The sequence below is a fragment of the Notolepis coatsorum genome (assembly GCF_963971535.1).
Source record: "Notolepis coatsorum genome assembly, chromosome: 1".
NCBI classification, from domain to species: domain Eukaryota; kingdom Metazoa; phylum Chordata; class Actinopteri; order Aulopiformes; family Paralepididae; genus Notolepis; species Notolepis coatsorum.
This window is the reverse complement of record NC_140165.1, coordinates 55,834,700-55,856,926: the sequence shown is the minus strand read 5'-3', so window position 1 is coordinate 55,856,926 and position 22,227 is coordinate 55,834,700. Positions and strand designations below refer to the sequence as shown.

The 22,227-nt window shown below is 45.2% G+C and overlaps 1 protein-coding gene across 1 annotated transcript in view; it reads right to left on the bottom strand.

Annotated features, from left to right (window-relative positions):
- Positions 1 to 19,783: 19,783 nt before the first annotated feature.
- The window catches only part of LOC311233321 (uncharacterized protein), a gene marked incomplete at both ends in the record, with an annotated part of 62,777 nt that continues 60,333 nt past the window's right edge, over positions 19,784 to 22,227 (bottom strand). The window contains one exon of the mRNA XM_084320283.1: positions 19,784 to 19,862. Within this exon, the coding sequence (XP_084176409.1) occupies positions 19,784 to 19,862 (79 nt within the window). The remainder of the gene's footprint in view (positions 19,863 to 22,227) is intronic.

Sequence of the window (22,227 nt, the reverse complement as noted above, 5' to 3'; positions counted from 1 at the left end):
CACTGGTTGAGCTTAGCTAGCCCCTTTCGTGACTGCGATGTGCAAGCCAGGGGCTTTTGAGCATGAAATAAAATGTCTAACCTTACGTCGTAGTCCGGTGCTTTTTTGGAAACATTATAGTCATAACAGATACACCTAGCTGGCTGCTTTGAGCACACGGGGCTAACGTTAGCTAGCAAGCAGCTATCGCTAAAACTAGAAGCTAACCACTGTATACATTTCCAGTAGACTAACATTACACCTCTGTGATTTAAATGTGTCCTTAGTAACTTATACTCGAGGGTTGTACTAGGGTTGGATGCAGTTCCCCGTTGGTCAGTCTGTCTGTTTTCCATCTTCTGCTGTGTTTAACGTTATCCGTTTGAGAGTGCTCCTGATGGCTAGCCTAGTAACGCAGGACTTTTATCATTATATGTCCGTGGGTTGGCCAGTACTGCGCAAACTTTTATTAAACATTATATGTCCGCGGGTGGTCTTGTGCAGTGCTCTCGTGGCACTGTCAACTAAAGCGAGCACTCAGAAGACGCGCACCGTTTGCCAGTGCAGTGATTGCAGAATGTTTTTTTTTTTTGTATACTCGCCAGACTGGCGAGTGGTCTTCATGAATCACTCGCCAAACGTAAAAAATACTCGCATTTGGCGAGTAAAGTGGCCTAATTTCCTCCCCTGATTAGGAGTCAAATTATGAATTGGAAGTTGTCCAGTTGATTCTAACAACCGAACTAACTTAGCTAACGTTAGTTCGGTTGTTAGAATCAACTGGACAACTTCCAATTCATAATTTCCAAGGGTGTTGACTAAGTAGCTGTAGCTATATGTAGTTTTCCTTCAGCTCATGAACTGATCGGAATGTTTTAGGAGACTCTTTTTGGCGACGTTAGGTTAAACCATGCGTTAGCATTAGCTAGCTTAGCATTAGCAACATTGATTGAGGTCTGGAGAGGAGACATGATTAGCTGGCTACCTAACGATCGGCTAGCCATCTATCTATCTATCTATCTATCTATCTATCTATCTATCTATCTATCTATCTATCTATCTATCTATCTATCTATCTATCTATCTATCTATCTATCTATCTATCTATCTATCTATCTATATACAGTATATATAAGATAACAAGTGATGACTTCTGTTTAACTCAAATGTTGAAGCATATATTACTGAAGTATATTTTTCGGGCTTACCGTCGAGCATACAGCCTTGTTCTTGTTGATCTTGTCCACATTCAGCTGTGTATGGGGCCGTCCACAAGCCTTAATCCACTTTAAACATTTTTCCAACTGTGTTTTAGGCTTTGGAAAATTTATAAAACGCGCTCCCTTTAGTCTTTCTGGATATCTCTGGTCAAGCAGGCGTCTTTTCCTTGGCAATGGACGCACCGACTTACATGTGGTCCCATGTAATTTCTGGAGCATTTCTTTATCCACTCTGGCGTGATGGTGTATTGTACTCGCAAATCGCTTCCTGTTGAATATTTCTCTCTCTACGCTCATAGCGAGGGGGGCGTACTAGCGTAGGTCAGTGGCCAATCAGAGCGCAAAACGGGAACCCGGAAACACGAACGCGTTGGTAAAAGCATAGACGCAACCCGGACATCTCCATGAATTTATAAACCCCCTCGGACGCCCCGGACAGGGCGTGAAAAGAGGACATGTCCGGGCAAAAGAGGACGTTTGGTCACCCTAGCTTATGTGAACATAATGATAGGCGTTGAAATGAAGAGCCTCCACTTGGAAAGTTTAGCAAAGCCATCCTCCAGTGTTTTCTCATTTCCATATGAATTGCTGCTCTCAATCATACTCTCTAAGCTATCTGACATCTCTGGATGAAAACAACGTACTGGACTGTAGATCTGACCTCTAAAACAAAACGCCATGCGTTGACCTATAGGCTAGTCGTCGTGCTCTTCATAATAGTATTTGGTAATTGTTTTTTTTTACCGTGATAAGCTTTGAGGGGATCCTCCACTTGCTCAATGCAGGTGTTGGTGAAGTTTTGGTCCTCTTCTTTGAGTTGCACATGCCAGTTCTGGTTCTGTGTGGACACTGTGCCTCTCCAGGGCTTAAGGTCTACGCAGAACAGCCCTTGACCTTAATACAAGAGAGAAGGAGTTGTATGGAGCCAATACCTTTACGACTGACCACTAGTATGACAGTGTGACTGACCACTAGTATGAGTGTGTGACTGACCACTAGTATGAGTGTGTGACTGACCACTAGTATGACAGTGTGACTGACCACTAGTATGACAGTGTGACTGACCACTAGTATGACTGACCACTAGTATGACAGTGTGACTGACCACTAGTATGACAGTGTGACTGACCACTAGTATGACAGTGTGACTGACCACTAGTATGAGTGTGTGACTGACCACTAGTATGACAGTGTGACTGACCACTAGTATGAGTGTGTGACTGGCCACTAGTATGACAGTGTGACTGACCACTAGTATGACAGTATGACTGACCACTAGTATGACAGTGTGACTGACCACTAGTATGACTGTGTGACTGACCACTAGTATGACTGTGTGACTGACCACTAGTATGACAGTGTGACTGACCACTAGTATGACTGTGTGACTGACCACTAGTATGACTGTGTGACTGACCACTAGTATGACTGTGTGACTGACCACTAGTATGACTGTGTGACTGACCACTAGTATGACTGTGTGACTTACCACTAGTATGACTGTGTGACTGACCACTAGTATGAGTGTGTGACTGACCACTAGTATGACAGTGTGACTGACCACTAGTATGAGTGTGTGACTGACCACTAGTATGACAGTGTGACTGACCACTAGTATGACTGTGTGACTGACCACTAGTATGACAGTGTGACTGACCACTAGTATGAGTGTGTGACTGACCACTAGTATGACAGTGTGACTGACCACTAGTAGTATATCACATTGATTGATTGATTGAAAACTTTATTAACAGATTGCAGAATGGGTACAATACAGTACGGCTCAATACAAAAAACTGCTAAGAGGATGCAGACCAGAGAAAGACTTTCGTCTTGTTTACATCAGGGTCCCCCACATGATATGCCTGCTAGTTTTCAGGAAGGTCATCATGGACATGAATCATTACATTCAATTTCACAAGAAGGATTATTGCTATGAAATGCATTGATGGCCATTGGCCATGCAGTAATACCTGTGAGGATAACAATGTTGATGTCATCTTTGGCTGTTTGTAGTTGGTTGGGGACACGCAGATTGCAGAAAACATCTTCCTTTTTTAGCCCAGCTATTTGTCTAACATAGGCAACAGTGACATAAAGAGACACAAACCATTAAAGGAAAACTCCAACATTTTGGGAAATTAGCTTATTTAACATCTTCCCTGGAGTTAGACAAGAAGATACATACCTTTTTTGTCTCCGTGCGTGCATTTAGCTTAGGGAACAGTCGCTCCGTTAGCATAGCTTAGCTTCATCACTGGAAGTGAGGCAGATCCGGAGCCTTACAGTGTATAGTTTGATTGATTGATTGAAAAGTTTATTAACAGATTGCAGAATACACTCCAAATACAACTCCAAAACGTTCATGTAAACATGTTGTGACCTGTGTATTCATCACGTGGAGAAATAAAAAATTATTGAATTAGACAATTACGTTTTATAAGCAAATATACTCTGAACAATTTTTTTGCCCAACCACTCCTCTCTGAGCGCAGCCAGTGATTTCAACGTGACGCCGTGTTTGTTTACATTCTCATTCATTCAAAAGATCCGGGGTTGTCAAAATAAAAGTGCAACGTTTATAGCAGCGGAAAACGTTTATTTTGTACATTATCTAACGTTAACACGAACCTAAACTAACGTTACAACTAACCTAAAGTTAGTTTAGGTTCGTGTTAACGTTAGATAATGTACAAAATAAACGTTTTCCGCTGCTATTACGTCACACTTTTATTTTGACAACCCCAGAAAGGAAGTCATTATATATGCTTTACCATCCTCCTGTTCTGCGTTAGCTCCGGTTAGCTCAGAGCGTCCGGTATAACAATATACCAGCCATTGGATTACTGTTTTCTAAATTGGGGAGGCTTTTAATCGTCAAGGTAAGAGGATTTCAAGTCATGGTATCCATAAACTTCAATCGGTTCGGATCTTTTGAATGAATGAGAATGTAAACAAACACGGCGTCACGTTGAAATCACTGGCTGCGCTCAGAGAGGAGTGGTTGGGCAAAAAAATTGTTCCGAGTATATTTGCTTATAAAACGTAATTGTCTAATTCAATTATTTTTTATTTCTCCATGTGGTGAATACACAGGTCACAACATGTTTACATGAACGTTTTGGAGTTGTATTTGGAGTGTATTCTGCAATCTGTTAATAAACTTTTCAATCAATCAATCAAACTATACACTGTAAGGCTCCGGATCCGCCTCACTTCTAGTGATGAAGCTAAGCTATGCTAACGGAGCAACTGTTCCCTAAGCTAAATGCACGCACAGAGACAAAAAAGGTATGTATCTTCTTGTCTAACTCCAGGGAAGATGTTAAATAAGCTAATTTCCCAAAATGTTGGAGTTTTCCTTTAAGAGAAATTACATTTTGATGAGATGTGTACAGGAGCAGGCTGTATGTTCAATTTACACAGTGTGTTCCCTCTCTTCCAACATACCTGACATACTGTAGAAAGTCATGCAGTGTTTGTTTAGGCAGTAGGCTCTGCCCTTTGGCACTTTCTGAAGCAGCTGAGCCTAAATTAAACTGGGCTAGCCGGTTCGCGTGAATACTTTCCCCAAGGCAGTTGTCCTTCCGCGTTCGGTTTGCGCGCCCTGATTGGCCTCTCAGCGCCCAATCGCGTTAGCCCTACTATCGCCTAACTACTTGCTCAATATACTACCATCACTTTAACGCGCTATTCATATCAATCGACATCAATATAAATAACGTAGTTTTGATTGATTGAAAACTTTATTAACAGATTGCAGAATGGGTACAGTACAGTACAGCTCAATACATACAATTGTTAAGGGGTTGCAGACCAGAGAAAGACTGTCGTCTTGTTTACATCAGGGTCCCCCATTTTCAATTCATCAGATTCATAACATATATGACATACATGACATACAGATAGACAGTACTGTTACATCTATACATTTATGACATACCAGATTTGCAAATACAGTACTGTTTGTGATACGAACATCTCTCTATATTAACTAGCCCCTTACGTGACTGAGATCTGCAAACGCCCCTGGCTTGCAGATCACAGTCACGTAAGGGGCTATATATTAACGTAACTAGCTATTCATATCAATCGACATCACATCAATAGTTAGTATATTGATGCACGGCGGTAGCAGTATAGCGATGCACAGCGGTAGTAGTTAGTGCATTGATGTGCTAGTTAGTTAGTATATTGATGCACGGCGGTAGCGAGTTAGTTGATAGTTAGTAGTATATTGATGCAGGTAGGTAGCTGATGTGATGGACTTGTGGGACTGAGAAAAGTTCTGAAAGTTAGGAGCGAGCGTTAGGAGTAACGCGTAGGTAGCTGATGTGATGGACTTGTGGAACTGAGAGAAGTTCTGAAAGTTAGGAGCGAGCGTTAGGAGTAACGCGATTGGGCGTTGAGAGAAGCGTCAGTGGCCAATCAGGCCGCGTAAACCGAACGCGGAAGGACAACTGCCTTGGGGAAAGTATTCACGCAGCCGGCTCCCAAGTTGAAGCATTCTGGGAGTTATCTGGAAGAACAGGTAACGTGTATTACTTCAATTGTACCTATAGCAATATGATCGTTCTTCTCAATGTATAGTGGAATAGCTTACTCTGCGCATAACACGTTGTTCATTCATTTGATTGGCTCCTTGGAAATAAGTCTGAGACGAAGACAGGCGCGTCAGGTTCAAACCAGAACTCTCTGTTGTTTTAATGAAAACAACAGAGAGTTTAATGAAAACAACAGCTTAATCATCAGGTTTACAGCATAAATTTTTTTTTTTTTTTATTGGTCTTTTTCCCCCCTCCATTTTCCTCCGATTTTCTCCCATCCCAATGTTAGTCGTATGCCAATTCCCAATCCCTTCCTGGTCGCTGCGCACTTACCCCCCACAGTCAGATCATCTGGGAGAGTGGAGGCTATCACGTGCTTCCTCCGACACACGTCCAGCCAATCAACCGCTTCTTTTCACCTGGCAGCGCGGATCCTCCCTGAGAGGGCGTAGCGTGTGGAAGGATCACACTATCCCACTCAGGTCCTATCCGCGCTTAGCAGGCGCCCCGACCGAACTGTAGGAGTCGCTGTTTACAACGACCCGGACCCACCCCGCCAGCTTCTCCCACCCTCTAATACAGCCAATTGTATTAGTGTGAACGGCCAGCCAAGCTGGTGACAACCCCGGAGCTGTGAGCTGGATTTGAACAGGCGAATCCAGCCCACAGCTTCGGGGTTGGTGACGAACGCAATCTCCGCTACGCCACCTAACCGCCTAGCATCAATTATTTCTATTCTATCAGTCTTCAGGAGGGCTTTCTCGTTCGCGTCTCTGTTCTCGAACTGGTCGGTGGTGGATTCTCCTGCCGTCTGTGTCTGTGTGTCTCCATTCAGTTTCACCTGCAGTTAAGAAGAGAAAACACCTCCCACTTTCCTGCGTCGTCCCGTGACGTCAAACCAGGGACCTGGCTTTTCTATTGGCTGAATTACTTATAGAAGTTAGCCCTTGTGGTAATACGTCATCCTGTTCTTGAGAAACGGCCTTACAAGGTGACCCTGACGTGATCTTTCTCGAGGGGGCAATCCTATTTTCTATAAGCGGTTTTACATCAAATCACTTGTTTTATGAAATGCATTGTTTTATACGGAATTTCATGTTTAGATTACTTTCTATTTAGTAACTAGAGTAATACCATTCTTTCTCCCGATTTCTATAGCCTAGTATATATCTTTTAACCTGTTTTTTATGGATCTGATCAAACTTAGTTCCTCTATAAGTTTAAATTGGTAGTTCTAACTATCTTTTATCACTGTTTTCAACTACTCATGCTCTCTAAACAATAGTCTAATGTGATTCTGTTTTACAGCTTAATTTTACTCTGAATTGATCCATATCTTTCTTGTTTTAGTTTTAAACTAAAATGGTTTCGTCTTTAGATTGTTTGTTCTATTGGGCAGAATATTCCTGATCATTCTGTCTCTATTCTATGTATTAGATTTGTTGTAACCCCAGTTATACCTCTATCTCACCAGCCAGAGTTTCTGCTGAGTTTACTGCTTTGTCCAACTTTTAGGCCATTACTTAAAAACAGTTCCTTATAGCCATGAGGCAACCAGGTGTCCCTGGACGCGGGACCCCATACAGATTGAAATAGATTACTTACTCAAGCCCAACAGAGGTTTTCCTGAGTGCCCTGTTGGTTTTCTAGCTAAAGTAAACAAACATTCTTCCGGCTACTTCCATCCAGCCTTCAGGCGGCCATATTTATGGTCTAAAGTTAGTTAAAGTGGGCCTACTCAATCACACTCCGTTGGGTGAGGGAAGATTTTCCTCCTATGCCATTTGTTCTGTTTTATCTAAATTACCTCTGTGGCCTTGCTATAGAAGCTATGTGAAAGGGGGAAGGTTGCTTTTGGTGTCCTGTTCCTTTGCCAGAGACCACTAGATGATTTGATCCATCCTGTAGTATTGTAAACTGGGAATTTTGATTTAAACAATTTACGACACAGGCCAAGTGCTCTTGACTGGAACTACAATAATAACAAACACAGATTTAAGGGAGAAAAAAAACATGCTTTGCAACCTAAGGCTAATATACCCTTTCGGGTTTTCTAAAAACAACTAGAACCTCATAACTTTCAATGGCCTGTAGTTGTTGTGACATCAGCACTGGAATCTTCAATTATCAAAATTATGGTCATATGTCTGTAGCCTATTAGTCAACGCATTTGAAGCGTCATTATCAGAATGTCAACATGTGTTGGCTTTTGTTATTGTTGTATGACAAATAGCTCTTCATTACTTGCTTTTCTAAATATATATATATATATTTTTTAGACATGCTAAATTGAAGATTATTTACGTACTTTTGATTTGCTGTTGTTGACGACACACACATAAAGCAGAAACCCCCTCTGTGAAACAAACTCACAGTAGAAGCTGAGTTTACGCGAAAGAAAACTCAAAACCTACGCGAGAGAAAAAAGCAACGCTACCTCACAACTAAAGTCACAGACAGAAGCGGTAGAACAAAGGAATACATACACAGTGGAGTGTCGCGTAGCTGTGTAAAGCCAGAGGAAGGATAGAACGGAATCAGAGGTTCTCTTATGATGTTTCTTTAAACGTTGGCTACGTGGTTTTGCATTATGTTGACCAATGTAACAGTATCCAGGGAGCGCTGTTTCACAATTTTATAACTATTTCAGGGCCCCCTCTAGCCCCTTACGTGACTGCGGTTTGCAAGCCTGGGGCTTTTGTGACCGCAGTCACTTGTTTATGGGACGCGACCATAAAAATACCACCAAAAAAGTGGTACTCATAACGAACTTTGGCAAGATGGCGTCTTCTTCTTCTGCAACTTTTTTTGTCGCAGTGATTGCTGGACGCACCAGCCATGCGACAAAAAAAGTTGCAGAAGAAGAAGACGCCATCTTGCCAAAGTTCGTTGTGAGTACCACTTTTTTTTCCTAACAATGTTTTAAACTGTTTATTAGCAACTCCGAGCTTCCAGACCACACTGTAAAGCTGTGTTAAACCCATATTGTACGCTGGGTATCTTTGAAATTCATATCTAATATATTTTTGACACACCCCCAAGCCCGCATTCACGCTTGGTTGGTATTTTCTAAAGTGGTCGCGTCCCATAAACAAGTGACTGCGGTCACAAAAGCCCCAGGCTTGCAAACCGCAGTCACGTAAGGGGCTAGGTGTAGCACTGGTTAGCATCTTAGCTAGTTCAGCTCAATACATAAAATATGAAGATTGCCAATATAACACAAATAACACATCCATAAATAAACACATACCGCTTCGCCTTCCAGCTAGGTGCCAAACAAGGTAAAAAGGGGGGTTTCCTTCACGAAGTTATATAAATGAGAGATATCCGTTATTTACGTTAGTAACTCTCTCCCGTCAACCATTTCTCTGAACCTGCAAAGGTAACCGGATATCGTTGTTACGCAAGAGTATCCACAGCGCGAGGGGGCAATAGGGTCCAGCTGCATCCCCGGAGAAATCCGCTCACTGGCAAATTCCGCCAGCCACAGGACACGCCTGCCGCCGTATCTCGAAGTACGTCCGCGCTGCGTCTATACTTTCCGTAGCCGCATTTCTGCAGACCCCTCTCTGATTGGTTGAGCCAATTTCTGCAGACCCCTCTCTGATTGGTTGAGCGTAGCCCCTCTCTGATTGGTTTAGCTCGTCACGCGGCAAAAGGCGAGCGTAATGTTATCATATCAAGAAGATAAAAAGAAATTTACTACCAGATTCGCGTATAACGTTATTTCGCGTGACAACACAGCCAGCTGTCAGAAACTGTACATTGTAACGTTATATAACATAACGTTATATGTTATTTCGCGTTTTATAACGTTATGCACATTGTAACGTTATATAACATAACGTTGTTATTTAGCGTTCATCTCATGCACCTTGTTGTGTATCCTGTTTCTTTTTCCTCATTATTATATTCAGAGTTAATTATATTGTTTACACTGTCTTTCTTCTAACCCTGCCCATTTGATGTTCCCAAACATTTTGGGAACATCTTATTCAGAAAGTATCACAGAGACTTCTATTGACCAAGGAATTAGTTATTATTAGTAAGACACAACATTTCAATCAAACATATAATAACATGTGTTTCATCATACCAACTGATCCTGGTGTGACAATACCTAACATTTAGATTAACCCAGTTAATGCCTTAACTAGACAGTTACAATGTAACATTTAGATTAACACAGTTAATGCCTAACTAGACAGTTAGAAGAAAGCAGGAAGCCAGCACTCTCAGATTCAAAGTTTTTATTGCAGCCTGGAACATACATGTTTCGGAATCAATGTATAACTAGACAGTTACAATATAACATTTATATTAATTAACCCAGGATTGCTACGGACTTTACTCCTGTTGGGAAACTATAGCAATGGTCTGTGCTCACCACACGAGCCGGCGTCTACCCCCAAGCTTCATTTTACCAATCAGAGAGGGGCTTCGCTCAACCAATCAGAGAGGGGTCTGCAGAAATGGGCTCAACCAATCAGAGAGGGGTCTGCAGAAATGCGGCTACGGAAAGTATAGACGCGTCTGGCGTGACGTGCGGTTGTAGAGAGTGATTGATTGAAAACTTTATTAACAGATTGCAGAATGGGTACAATACGGTTGGAGAGTTCCTTGTTCCATTATCAACATGAGAAGGGGGGGGGCGAAGTTACCGAACGTATATCGAAAACCCATTTAGACTGTTTCTCATTCCTGTACTGTTTATACTCTGCTCCTGTGTTGTAACCCAACCCCCTCCAATGTACAGTAAATTACCAAGTATGGTTTTGTCAATATTCCAATGTGCAGTTTTGCATTGTCCCCCATTTCCATTGCCGAGAACCAGTCCCATGGCCAAATGATGGTTGAAGGCGTTATCTAGAAGAAAGCACAAACATAATTTCTGTTAACGCGGCCAGTACAGCTCTTGTGCATTAATCTCAGTGTCCTGTCAGCGGCAGGCGTGTCCTGTGGCTGGCGGAAGTTGCCAGTGAGCGGATTTCTCCGGGGATGCAGCTGGAGGCTACTCCGAGGGGGACCACCAGTATTTTCAAAATAAAAGACAGCAAAAAAACAATTCCACGTAAAATCAAGTCTAACGTTATAAACAGAGGAATTTGGTTCTTTACACTCCCATCAAATCATTGTTGTTTCAAATATTGTAGGAAACCATGCATAAGCAAACACAATGATTTCTCAATAAACCATAAGCAATAACCAAAAATTATGGTATTAAAGTTGTCAAACACTTCAAACAAAATCAAGTCAAATACATCTTTAAGAGATGCAAGGGTGCCTTACTTAGTAAACATCTAGTCACTTAGACATATTGTCACTCTCCTAACCAGACCATCTCTATCCACTATAGTTTTAGAAACTCTACCTAATCTCCATTCATTTCTCAGCAGATCATCATCTTTCATCATCACTATATCACCTATCTGGAGGTTTCTCTTTGGCGTGTGCCAGCATTGCCTGATGGCGATAGTAGGTAAATGGGGGAGATAGATCCACACGCTCTGGAGGGAGATCGGCCATTCTTTGTTCTTCTGTGTCTCTCCTGAGCCTTCTGCAGGTCACACATTGATGGAGATGAGATGCCACGACCCAACCAAACCCTAAGATCCAGTAGCCCTTTGATCTGATCTTGTTTATGGTTATGCCTTTACCGTGATGTTTAGCCTTTTCATGGCAGTGTGTGATGATCATCTTCGTGATGTGATGTTCCTTCGGAATAATCGCAGGGTGTTTGACTGCATGGGGAAGATTGGAGTCACAGAGCATTCCTCCCACCTTGATTACACCATCCTTGATTGCAGGGTGTTTGACTGCATGGGGGAGATTGGAGTCACAGAGCCTTCCTCCCACCTTGATTACACCATCCTTGATTGCAGGGTGTTTGACTGCATGGGGGAGATTGGAGTCACAGAGCCTTCCTCCCACCTTGATTACACCATACTTGATTGCAGGGTGTTTGACTGCATGGGGATATTGGAGTCACAGAGCCTTCCTCCCACCTTGATTACACCATCCTTGTCTAGAAAGGGGTTAAGGCGATGCAACTTGTTATTTAGTGGCAGCCGAGAGCCTTTCTTCAGTAACTTCAGTTCCTCTGGATATGTTTGTCTCTGTAGGTCTTTGATTATGAGGCACTCCACGTCCTCTCGCTCCATTACTGTGGAGAGACCATTTGACTTCTCTTTGTTGATGCCGTTCTTTAGTTTGTCTAGGAACAGGATGTCATCCTGGGAGACTGTTTTTCCATCCTCCTTGGCATCCTTGAAGTCGGACTCCAGAACGCGAATGGCATCTGCAGGGGTGACTGGTGGGAGCTCTTTGACCGCGATCCGGAAGCATTCTCTCGCCTGGCTTGGAGTGTCAAGGCGCGGTGAAGAGCACCCCACAATGCTCCATCCTAAATCGGTTCGAACTGCATAAGGTTCATCATTTCCTCCTGATATTACTTGTCTTGGTGCCATGGCCCTTGAACAGTCATATCCTATCAAAAGACCAACCTCACAATCCTGTAGCGGTGGAATCTCGTCTACAACTGTGGAGAGATGATTCCATTTCTTGGCCGTTTCCTTTGTTGGAATGTGGGTGCGGTTCACCGGTATGCAATCCTTGGTATAGGCAGGATGAAGATCGATGTGCAGGGAGGAGCTGTAGCCTCGTACACGAAGCCCTGAAACTCTTTGGCTTTTGACTATTGTGTCTCGTTCTATCATGGTAGTTAACTTCAGTTTAATTGGACAGGAGTCTGCCTTTAGAGTGTTACTGACTTTCTGGTCGACGAAAGTGGTGTCACTTTGTGTGTCCAGCAGGGCGTAGACCAGTTTTTCCGTTCCTGACGTGTTCCTTGAGGACACCCACACGGGCACAATCATCGACGTGTTGGTGGCTTGTCCTGCTCCAGCAGTAGTGACTGCCAGTGACGTTGCGGCAGCCTCCGTTTGAACAGCTTTGCTTTGGGAAATGTTTTCCCGTGGTGCAGGCCTTTCCTTTCTCACATAGCTGTCATCATGAAGACAAGTGGGATGTTTACCTTCGCAGGTGTTGCAGGAATGTCGATGACGGCAGTCCTTGGCACTATGACCGAATTTTGTGCAGCCATAGCAGAGCTTATTTTCCTTCACAAATTCCCGTAGCTCCGCCAGAGTCCTTGCGATGAACTTGGGACATCCATGTAGACTGTGTTGATTGTCTTGACAGAACACACAAGGGGGCTTTACGTTTCCCTTGGCTGGTCTTTGCCTGTCACTGTCGGCCTCAGTTTGAGTGCTGAGAACACACGCTTTGTTCCTGTTGGGGTCCCTGTTGTTTCGTTTTTCTGTGCTGGACTCAAGGGTGCGGAAAGCATGGAATGAGGTGATCGGATTGCAAGCGATTTCTGCCTCCATCGCCACGAATGTGGCGAAGTCCTTGAAGCTGGGGAACTCTTGAGTCCTGTTCAAGGCTTCGGTAGTCTTTCTGTTCCAGCTTGACATTGCCCAGTCTGGCATCTTTTGGATTAGCCTTCTATTTTCTTCACAGTCATTCAATATTTCGAGACTCTTCACATGCCTCATTGCGTCTTGACAGGCGTTTAAGAAGTCTGAAAAGTCTCTTAGTCCCTCTGCATCCTTTAGTTGTATTCTTGGCCAATCTGCGAGCCTGTCTCTAAAGGCTCTCTGTACAACGAAGGTCTGGCCATATCTGTGGTTTAGTTTGTCCCACGCGTCCTTGTAGGCTTCGCTGTCATTTCTATAGAAGGTTCCTTCCAGGATTTTACGAGCAGGGCCCCCTACATACTTCCTCAAATAATAAAGTTTATCAGCAGATGAGACGGCTCTTGTGTCAATGAGTGACATAAATGAGGCTTTCCACTCAAGGAACTGGATAGGATCGCCATTAAATACAGATGGCTCTGGAACTGGAAGTCTATTTAGAGCTATGCTATCTTGGAAGGCCTTGGCTAGGGATGATACATTTACATCAGTCGACAAGGTTGCGACGTTGGGGGGTTGTCTGCTTGCCGCCGAGGAGGCATAGTGAATTCCTTCGGGACTATTTGAGTGGACGCTGCCTTCCTGTGTGTAAACTTGCAGCCTGGCCCGGGCTGTCTTCACGTCCTTCTCTGCCTGGAGGCGTAAAAGCTTGCGCTTCTCAACTGCAAGCTGCTTTCTTTGTTGCCCCTCTAAATCTTCTAGCTCGCGCTTCTCAACTGCAAGCTGCTTTCTTTGTTGCCCCTCTAAATCTTCTATTTTCTCTGTTTGCTTCCTTTCTTCCAGCAACCCTTCATACTCCACCTCCTTAGCGGCAAGATCTGCCACAGCGTCCACCAGTTTGACTGTCAAAGTGGCGCTGTCATGAGTGATGAATGATTTGTGACTCACTCTCGAGACAGTGGATCCATAGATGGACAGAGTATAGCTGCCTTTAAGCAGTTCTTTGAGACGACATTGTACTTGTTCTCCATCAAATTCTTCGTCAATGTCAAAAATCCTCTCATAGACGACTTTCTTAATCTCTGTTGTAACTGCCTCACATGTATTGATGAGGCTTCTTAGTTCAACTGATGGTGTGTTGTGACCTCGTATTTCAAGGTAGGCGCTCAACACAGCCTCTTTTTCTTCCTCCAGAGCTTCGGACATTAATGCCAATTCCCTTTCATTAAGGTCCGACTTGAGCTGCTTTCTTGACTCATGGACTCCAATTTTCCACCTTTCATACGCTGAGGCGAGTTTTCTTTCCTTCCTCTGTGCCTCTTCTTGTTGCTTTTCAAGCATTTTAGGGGTTGGATACCTTATTCGGCCTGAGCGTCGGAGGTGCTCCTCGCCGTCTTCCTGACTTTGACCGTTGAGGCTATTTAGGATTTCTTTTTTGTTTAGAATTTCCTTCTCTATACGTTCCATCTCAGTAGTCTCTAGCGTTTGTTCGAAAGCCACCTCAAGCTTACAAATTTTAAGCTGTAGGCTATCTATTTGATTTTCCAGCTCTAATTGTGGAGAAAGGTGCTCAGTCTCAGCTTGCTCCATTTTTAAATATGCAAAATTAAATCTGATCTGAATAATAAACCGTTGTTTTTACTATTACTATAAAAGATCAAATATACTGTAAGGGGCTGAGGGGAATGGTGATCAATGGATGCTATGTTCCTGCCTGTTGGCTCCCCCCAATGGAGAGAGGAAGACTGACAGCTGCACACATGCAGACACACACACAGCTGTCTTTCAATTAGCAATCAGCATGCCTCTCAAAGAGGACAGACCAAGAACATCAGAGGGTGTCTTGGAATGGAGAGTGGGAGAGCTGTGGGGAGACAACCAAACTGTGAGTTAAACAGCCGGTAAGCCAGAGAGCGGCCCGGCCTAGTTAAAGACTGGACTATAGCAAAGACAATTCGGTGCTTCACTGGGAGCCAGTATGATTTTTGTTTGTTTCTTAATTTTCTGTTTTGTTTAAATAAATGCCCCTGGCCATTGTCCAGCGGGGAGCTAAAGCTGTTTGACTGTGTGTTTGATTATTTTGTACAACCATATTGCACCTTCCACCTACCCCTGTCTGCTACCTTTGTTACATTGGTGGAGAATGCAGGCATTGCAATATGTTTGTACAATAATCAAACACTGTTAAAAGCTGCATGGACAAATAGTAAACAGACTTGATTTTTGAAAAAAAAAAAAAAAAAAAAAAACAGCATGGAGAACCTGGTGATACAGCTGTTAAAGGCCAATGAGGAGCAGAAGACTATGCACCGGGAGATCCTGGCAGAACAAAGGCAGCAGAATGCTCTCATGTATGCAGAGATGAAGAAAGGTATGGCGCCAGGCCCTACCCATCACAGTGGAGCTGGGGGTCAACCCAACCCGAGCAGGTTTATCCCCAAGATGACTGAAAATGATGATGTGGAAGCCTATTTTCTGGCATTTGAACGAACAGCCACCAGGGAGGGGTGGGCTGAGGACACCTGGGCAGATCTCATTGGACCTTTTCTCACCGGGCCTGCGCAGCATGCCTATCTTGACCTCTCCCCTGAACAAGCTAAGGTATATACCCGTCTAAAAAAAGAGACTTTGGCTAGGTATGGTTACAGCCTGCATGCTCGAGCTCAAAGATTTCATGAGTGGAAATACACCCCAGAGATGTCTGCCAGAGCCCAGCTGTATGACCTAGCTCGTTTGGGCAAATCCTGGCTGATTAATGACCCAGAGGGGGTGAGTGTGTTGGAGAGAGTGGTTATGGACAAATGTATCCATACATTACCCTATGATGCCAAGAAAATGGTGAGCCATGGTAACCCAACCGGGATTGATCATCTGGTCAATCTTGTTGAAAGCCACCAGGTCACAATTGAACTGCTAAAGTCAGGAAGGACTGAGCGACCAGAGGCTGGGAAAAACAGGAAAGTCCCAGAGAAGGCCCGAGTGTGGGAAAAAGAACCAGAGCAAGAAGACCAGGTGCTGAGACGCAGACGGTTCCCAGTGCTTGAGGATAGGAGGAGGTGCTTTGAGTGTGGAGAGGTGGGACACCTCGTCTGGGACTGCCCCACAAGGGATGAATCCATGCCTACTGCCGCCTCGGCTAGTGGAGGCTCAGGGAGGCCTTGCCACCTACTGGACTCCTGTTGGGCCACCGAATGCTCCCCTCCCCACATGGTGCCAGTAAAAATAAATGGAAAGGATGCAGGAGCACTGGTGGATTCAGGTAGTTCAGTCTCACTGGTCCAACCCCATCTCCTTGACCAGCTGGAACCTGGTGAGTCGATACCTGTGTCCTGTGTTCATGGGGATACCAGGGAATATCCTGTGGGTAAGGTTCAGCTCACCACACCTCAGGGTACCTGTGAACTGAAGGTGGGAGTGGTTCCCTGTCTCCCCGTCCCGGTGCTGGTTGGCCGAGACTGCCCCCTCTATGAGAAACTATACCGGAGGAAAAAGGTGAGCGAGAGAACTCAATATACTCGATGTAATGTAACCTCAAAAGGACGCAAACGTATACTAACTTCCCCAAAGGTGTATTCCCCAGGAGGAGAGGCCTCCAAGCTGGTGTGTGTTGCTCCGGAGAACGATGACCAGAGCTCCACAGGGCCCAGCTCAGAAGAGGAGTTGGAGAACCCATTTGCTTCCTTTCCAGATGAAGTGAGCTCGGGGGAAGCCGAGCAGGGAGCCCAGCCCTTACCCTGGTTGAGAGGACAGTTTGGTACGGCCCAGTTGGGGGATCCCAATCTGCTGAATGCTCGGAGCAATGTGCAAGAGATAGAAGGGAAACTGGCTCCCGGGGTGAGTAAACTCTCATATCCCCATTTTCTGATAAAAAATCAACTTCTCTACTATGCTCAGATGGTGGACCGTCAAAAAAGATGTTTGCTAGTGGTGCCCAAACAGTATGTGTCCACAGTTTTACACCTGGCCCACAGCCATGTCCTCAGGGCCCATCTGGGGGTCGAGAAGACCAGAGACCGTATCAGGGGACGGTTCTATTGGCCAGGAGTGGTAAGAGCGGTAACAGACTACTGTCGCACATGCCCAGAATGTCAAAAGATGGCACCAAAACCCCACTTCAAAAATCCACTGATACCATTGCCGATTATTGAGGTGCCCTTTGATAGGATTGCCATGGACCTAGTGGGACCGCTAGTGAAATCTGCAAGGGGACACCAATATATCCTTGTTGTCCTTGACTATGCCACCAGGTATCCGGAGGCCATTCCTCTCCGGAACATGACAACGAAGGGCATTGCACGAGAGCTGCTCCAGATGTTCAGCAGAGTTGGGATACCCGGAGAGATACTTACGGACCAAGGGACCCCCTTTATGTCTAGGATCATGAAGGACATGTGTCGGCTCCTCAAGGTAAAACAAATTAGAACTTCAATATACCACCCACAAACGGATGGTTTGGTCGAAAGATTTAACAAGACCCTGAAGTCCATGCTCCGGAAAGTGGTTGATAAGGATGGCAGGGACTGGGATCAGTTGCTGCCTTACCTCATGTTTTCCATTAGAGAAGTACCACAGGCATCTACAGGATTCTCACCATTTGAACTCCTGTATGGCAGGCAACCAAGGGGCCTACTTGATGTGGCTAGAGAGGCCTGGGAAGAGCAGCCCAGCCCACATCGCAGCCTAGTGGAACATGTGGAGGTGATGCAGGACCGCATGAAGGTACTGTGGCCAATGGTAAGGGAACATATGTCACAAGCCCAGGAAGCCCAAAGACGGGTCTATAATAGGGGTGCACAGCCACGTGAGTTCCAACCTGGGGACAAAGTGTTGGTACTGGTACCCACCACTGACCACAAGTTTCTGGCCTCCTGGCACGGACCATATGAGGTGGCCGAAAGGGTAGGCCCAGTTAACTACAAAGTGCGCCAGCCAGGACGCCGAAAGCCTATTCAAATCTATCATGTCAACCTGCTTAAGATGTGGTATGCCAGAGATGTGCTGGTATCTTGTGTTTCTCCTTGTGTCTTCCCTTACTCCTCACCAAGGGATGAAGGTGTCGAGGTGACGTATGGGCCAAGGCTCTCAAAAATGCAGCTGCAGCAGATGAAGGAATTGGTGCAGAGAGCCTCAGGTGTGTTCTCCAGTGTACCAGGCCAGACCACCCTGGTGGAACACCACATCCAGACAGAGCCGGGTCGGAAGGTGAAAATGCGGCCTTACAGAACCCCAGAAGCCACGAGGGTCATCATTGAAGAAGAGGTCAAGAAGATGCTGAGACTGGGCGTCATAGAGGAGTCCTATAGTGAATGGGCTAGCCCGATCGTCCTGGTCCCTAAGCCAGACAACACAAAAAGGTTCTGTAATGATTTTCGGAAGCTTAATGAAATATCTAAATTTGATGCCTATCCCATGCCTAGGGTTGACGAGCTGATTGACCGGCTGGGGGAGGCCCGGTACATCAGCACCCTGGATCTAACCAAGGGGTATTGGCAGGTGCCTCTAGCAGCTGACTCCAGGGAGAAGACTGCGTTTGCTACCCCCACAGGGCTGTACCAATACACTGTGTTGCCCTTTGGCCTGCATGGAGCCCCAGCCACCTTCCAAAGGCTAATGGACAAAGTGTTGAGACCTCACCGTGAGTATGCAGCTGCATATCTGGATGATGTGGTAATCCACAGTGAGGACTGGGAGAGCCACTTGGACAGGCTAGCTGCGGTATTGGAGGCTCTCCGCAAAGCAGGTTTAACAGCCAATCCAAAGAAGTGCAAGCTTGGTTTGGAGGAGGCTGAATACCTTGGTTTCACCATCGGACGAGGAAATGTGAAACCACAGGAGCGTAAGGTTCAGTCTATTGAAGAGTGGCCCCGACCAGCAACTAAGAGACAGGTAAAGACATTCCTGGGACTTACCTCCTATTACTCTCGTTTCATCCCTAACTACTCCTCTATAGCTGCTCCCCTCACAGACCTAACCAAAGCCACCAAGCCCCTCATGGTGGAATGGACGGAAGGGGCAGAGAAGGCGTTCCAGGGTCTCAGAGAGGCACTTTGTGCACGGCCCGTTCTGGTCACCCCGGATTTCACGCAGGAGATGATCGTGCAAACGGATGCGTCAGAGGTGGGAGTAGGAGCTGTACTCTCTCAAGAGATACGAGGTGAGGAACATCCAGTACTCTACATCAGTAGGAAGCTGAACCAAAGGGAGCAAGGATATGCTACGGTAGAGAAGGAAGGACTGGCTATCAAGTGGGCACTGGAGCGTCTCAGATATTATCTGGTGGGCCGACATTTCTCTCTCGTAACTGACCATGCACCCCTAGTCTGGATGTCCAAAAAGAAGGAGACTAATGCTCGAGTCGGTAGATGGTTTCTTTCCTTGCAAGAGTTTGACTTCTCTGTGATCCACAGGTCGGGAGCCAAACACGGGAACGCAGACGCCCTGTCCCAGAGGGATGCCCTCTGGACCTTATTTGCCTCTCCCAAGCAGGGACTGAAGGGGGGGGTATGTAATTGGCTGAGGGGAATGGTGATCAATGGATGCTATGTTCCTGCCTGTTGGCTCCCCCCAATGGAGAGAGGAAGACTGACAGCTGCACACATGCAGACACACACACAGCTGTCTTTCAATTAGCAATCAGCATGCCTCTCAAAGAGGACAGACCAAGAACATCAGAGGGTGTCTTGGAATGGAGAGTGGGAGAGCTGTGGGGAGACAACCAAACTGTGAGTTAAACAGCCGGTAAGCCGGACAGCGGCCCGGCCTAGTTAAAGACTGGACTATAGCAAAGACAATTCGGTGATTCACTGGGAGCCAGTATGATACTCATAGCCAAGCTCAGGGACCTGGGCTTGGGCTATGACCTCTGCCAGTGGGTCTTGGACTTCCTGACTGGCAGACCCCAGGTGGTGAGAGCAGGCAACTGCACCTCCTCATCCATCACCCTCAACATAGGGGCCCCCCAGGGCTGTGTTCTGAGTCCCCTCCTCTACTCCCTGTACACACACGACTGTGTGGCTCAGCGGAGTAGCAATACAATCGTCAAATTTGCTGACGACACAGTGGTGGTGGGCCTGATCTCTGCCAACGACGAGAGGGCCTACCTGGAAGAGGTCAAGGTCCTGGCGGGATGGTGCCAGGAAAACAGCCTCTCCCTGAACGTCAGCAAAACAAAGGAGATGATTGTGGACTTCAGGAGGTCGGGGGTCAAGGACTACAGCCCCCTCAGCATCGACGGGGCACCGGTTGAGAGAGTCAACAGCTTTAAGTACCTCGGAGCCTACATATCCGAGGACTTGACATGGACCACACACATTAACAGTGTTGTGAAGAAGGCACGACAACGCCTCTACTTCCTCAGGCGCCTAAGGAAGTTCCAAGTCAGCCAGAAGATCCTTAAGAACTTCTACTCATGTACAATAGAGAGCATCTTGACCGGCAACATCACCTCCTGGTTTGGGAATAGCACTGCACAAGACCAAAGCAGACTACAAAGAGTGACACGTTCAGCCGAACGCACAATTGGAGGGGGGCTCCCCACCCTCCAGAACATTTACTACAAGCGTTGCAAGGGCAAGGCTAAGAGAATCATTAAAGACTCCAGTCACCCGAACAACTGCCTCTTTGAACTGCTGCGGTCAGGCAAGCGATACAGGAGTCTCAAGGCGAGCACAGAAAGACTCAGAAGAAGCTTCTATCCCCAGGCCATCAGGCTGCTAAACGAACAATGAATGAACACTACACAACAACAACCACCAAACGCACATAGCACACACATCCACACGCACACACTCACTTTAAACAAACACACTGTAGCACCCACTCCACACACTTATAGCACACACCCACTTTAAACAAACACACTGTAGCACCCACTCCCCACACTTTATATTTATGGATGAAGGATTGCACTACAACTCGTACACCTTACTGTAAATTGTACCTAAAATTGTACCTCATCCCATTTCTGCTTTGCACTAGATAGTACTGTACATTAGTACACTGCATAGTATTGTGTATTGTATATTATATGGTAACTCAGAACATTGTACATATGTCTATACCGAACACTGTGACCTCATTTTCTTCTTCTAAATTCATGCTATATTATGTTATTATGTTATTTGATACTATCTTGTCTAGCACAGTCTCTGGAGCGTAACAGTAAGAAGCATTTTGTATGAAAGTATTCTGTACTTCTGTATGACAACTATTAAAGAACTTGAACTTGAACTTGAACTTGATTTTTGTTTGTTTCTTAATTTTCTGTTTTGTTTAAATAAATGCCCCTGGCCATTGTCCAGCGGGGAGCTAAAGCTGTTTGACTGTGTGTTTGATTATTTGTACAACCATATTGCACCTTCCACCTACCCCTGTCTGCTACCTTTTTTACAATACCTTACTATTTTTTACTGCACAAAGAATCCTAATTATGTATACCACTCAGAGAGAACCAAAACCTAACACATGTGCTGAATGATGAATATTATAAACATTTCCTTTCATTCCCGTGAATACCCAGTTATGTTACAATTTAGACTGCACATAGTTATCCATAGAAGCATTTTACAATCAAAGTCGATCAGGTAACCAACAGTAGTTATAATCACAGTGCAAAAACAAGGTTTCTATACAAATACCTTTAGTGTGGAGGGTACCTTAGAATTCTGCATTAAATTAAGAAAGGTTCTTAATTGTTGACTTCGATTTCTTCTTCAAACTGTCAATGTGAGCATCAATTGTTCTTATTGAAGATGAATTGTTCCTTTTTAATGAAGTAATTGTTCCATACCTCTGTCTGACCGTCGCATCAAACCTCCAGCCAGCTATGAATGTTCTTGTTGAAGATGAATTGTACCCTTTTAATGAAATAAGTGTTCCTTTTCCTTTGTCTGACCATCGCATTAAACCTTTAGCCAGCTATCATCACGTGAAGTCCTTTTGTCTACAAGACCCATGGAATGGCGCCGAGTTGCTTGATGAATTGTCCGTTGTCCGTCGTGAGTAGCAACTCAGCCTTGTGGTACGTCGTCGTAGACCAGGCTTCCTCGGTGCAGCGGCGCGGCAGGG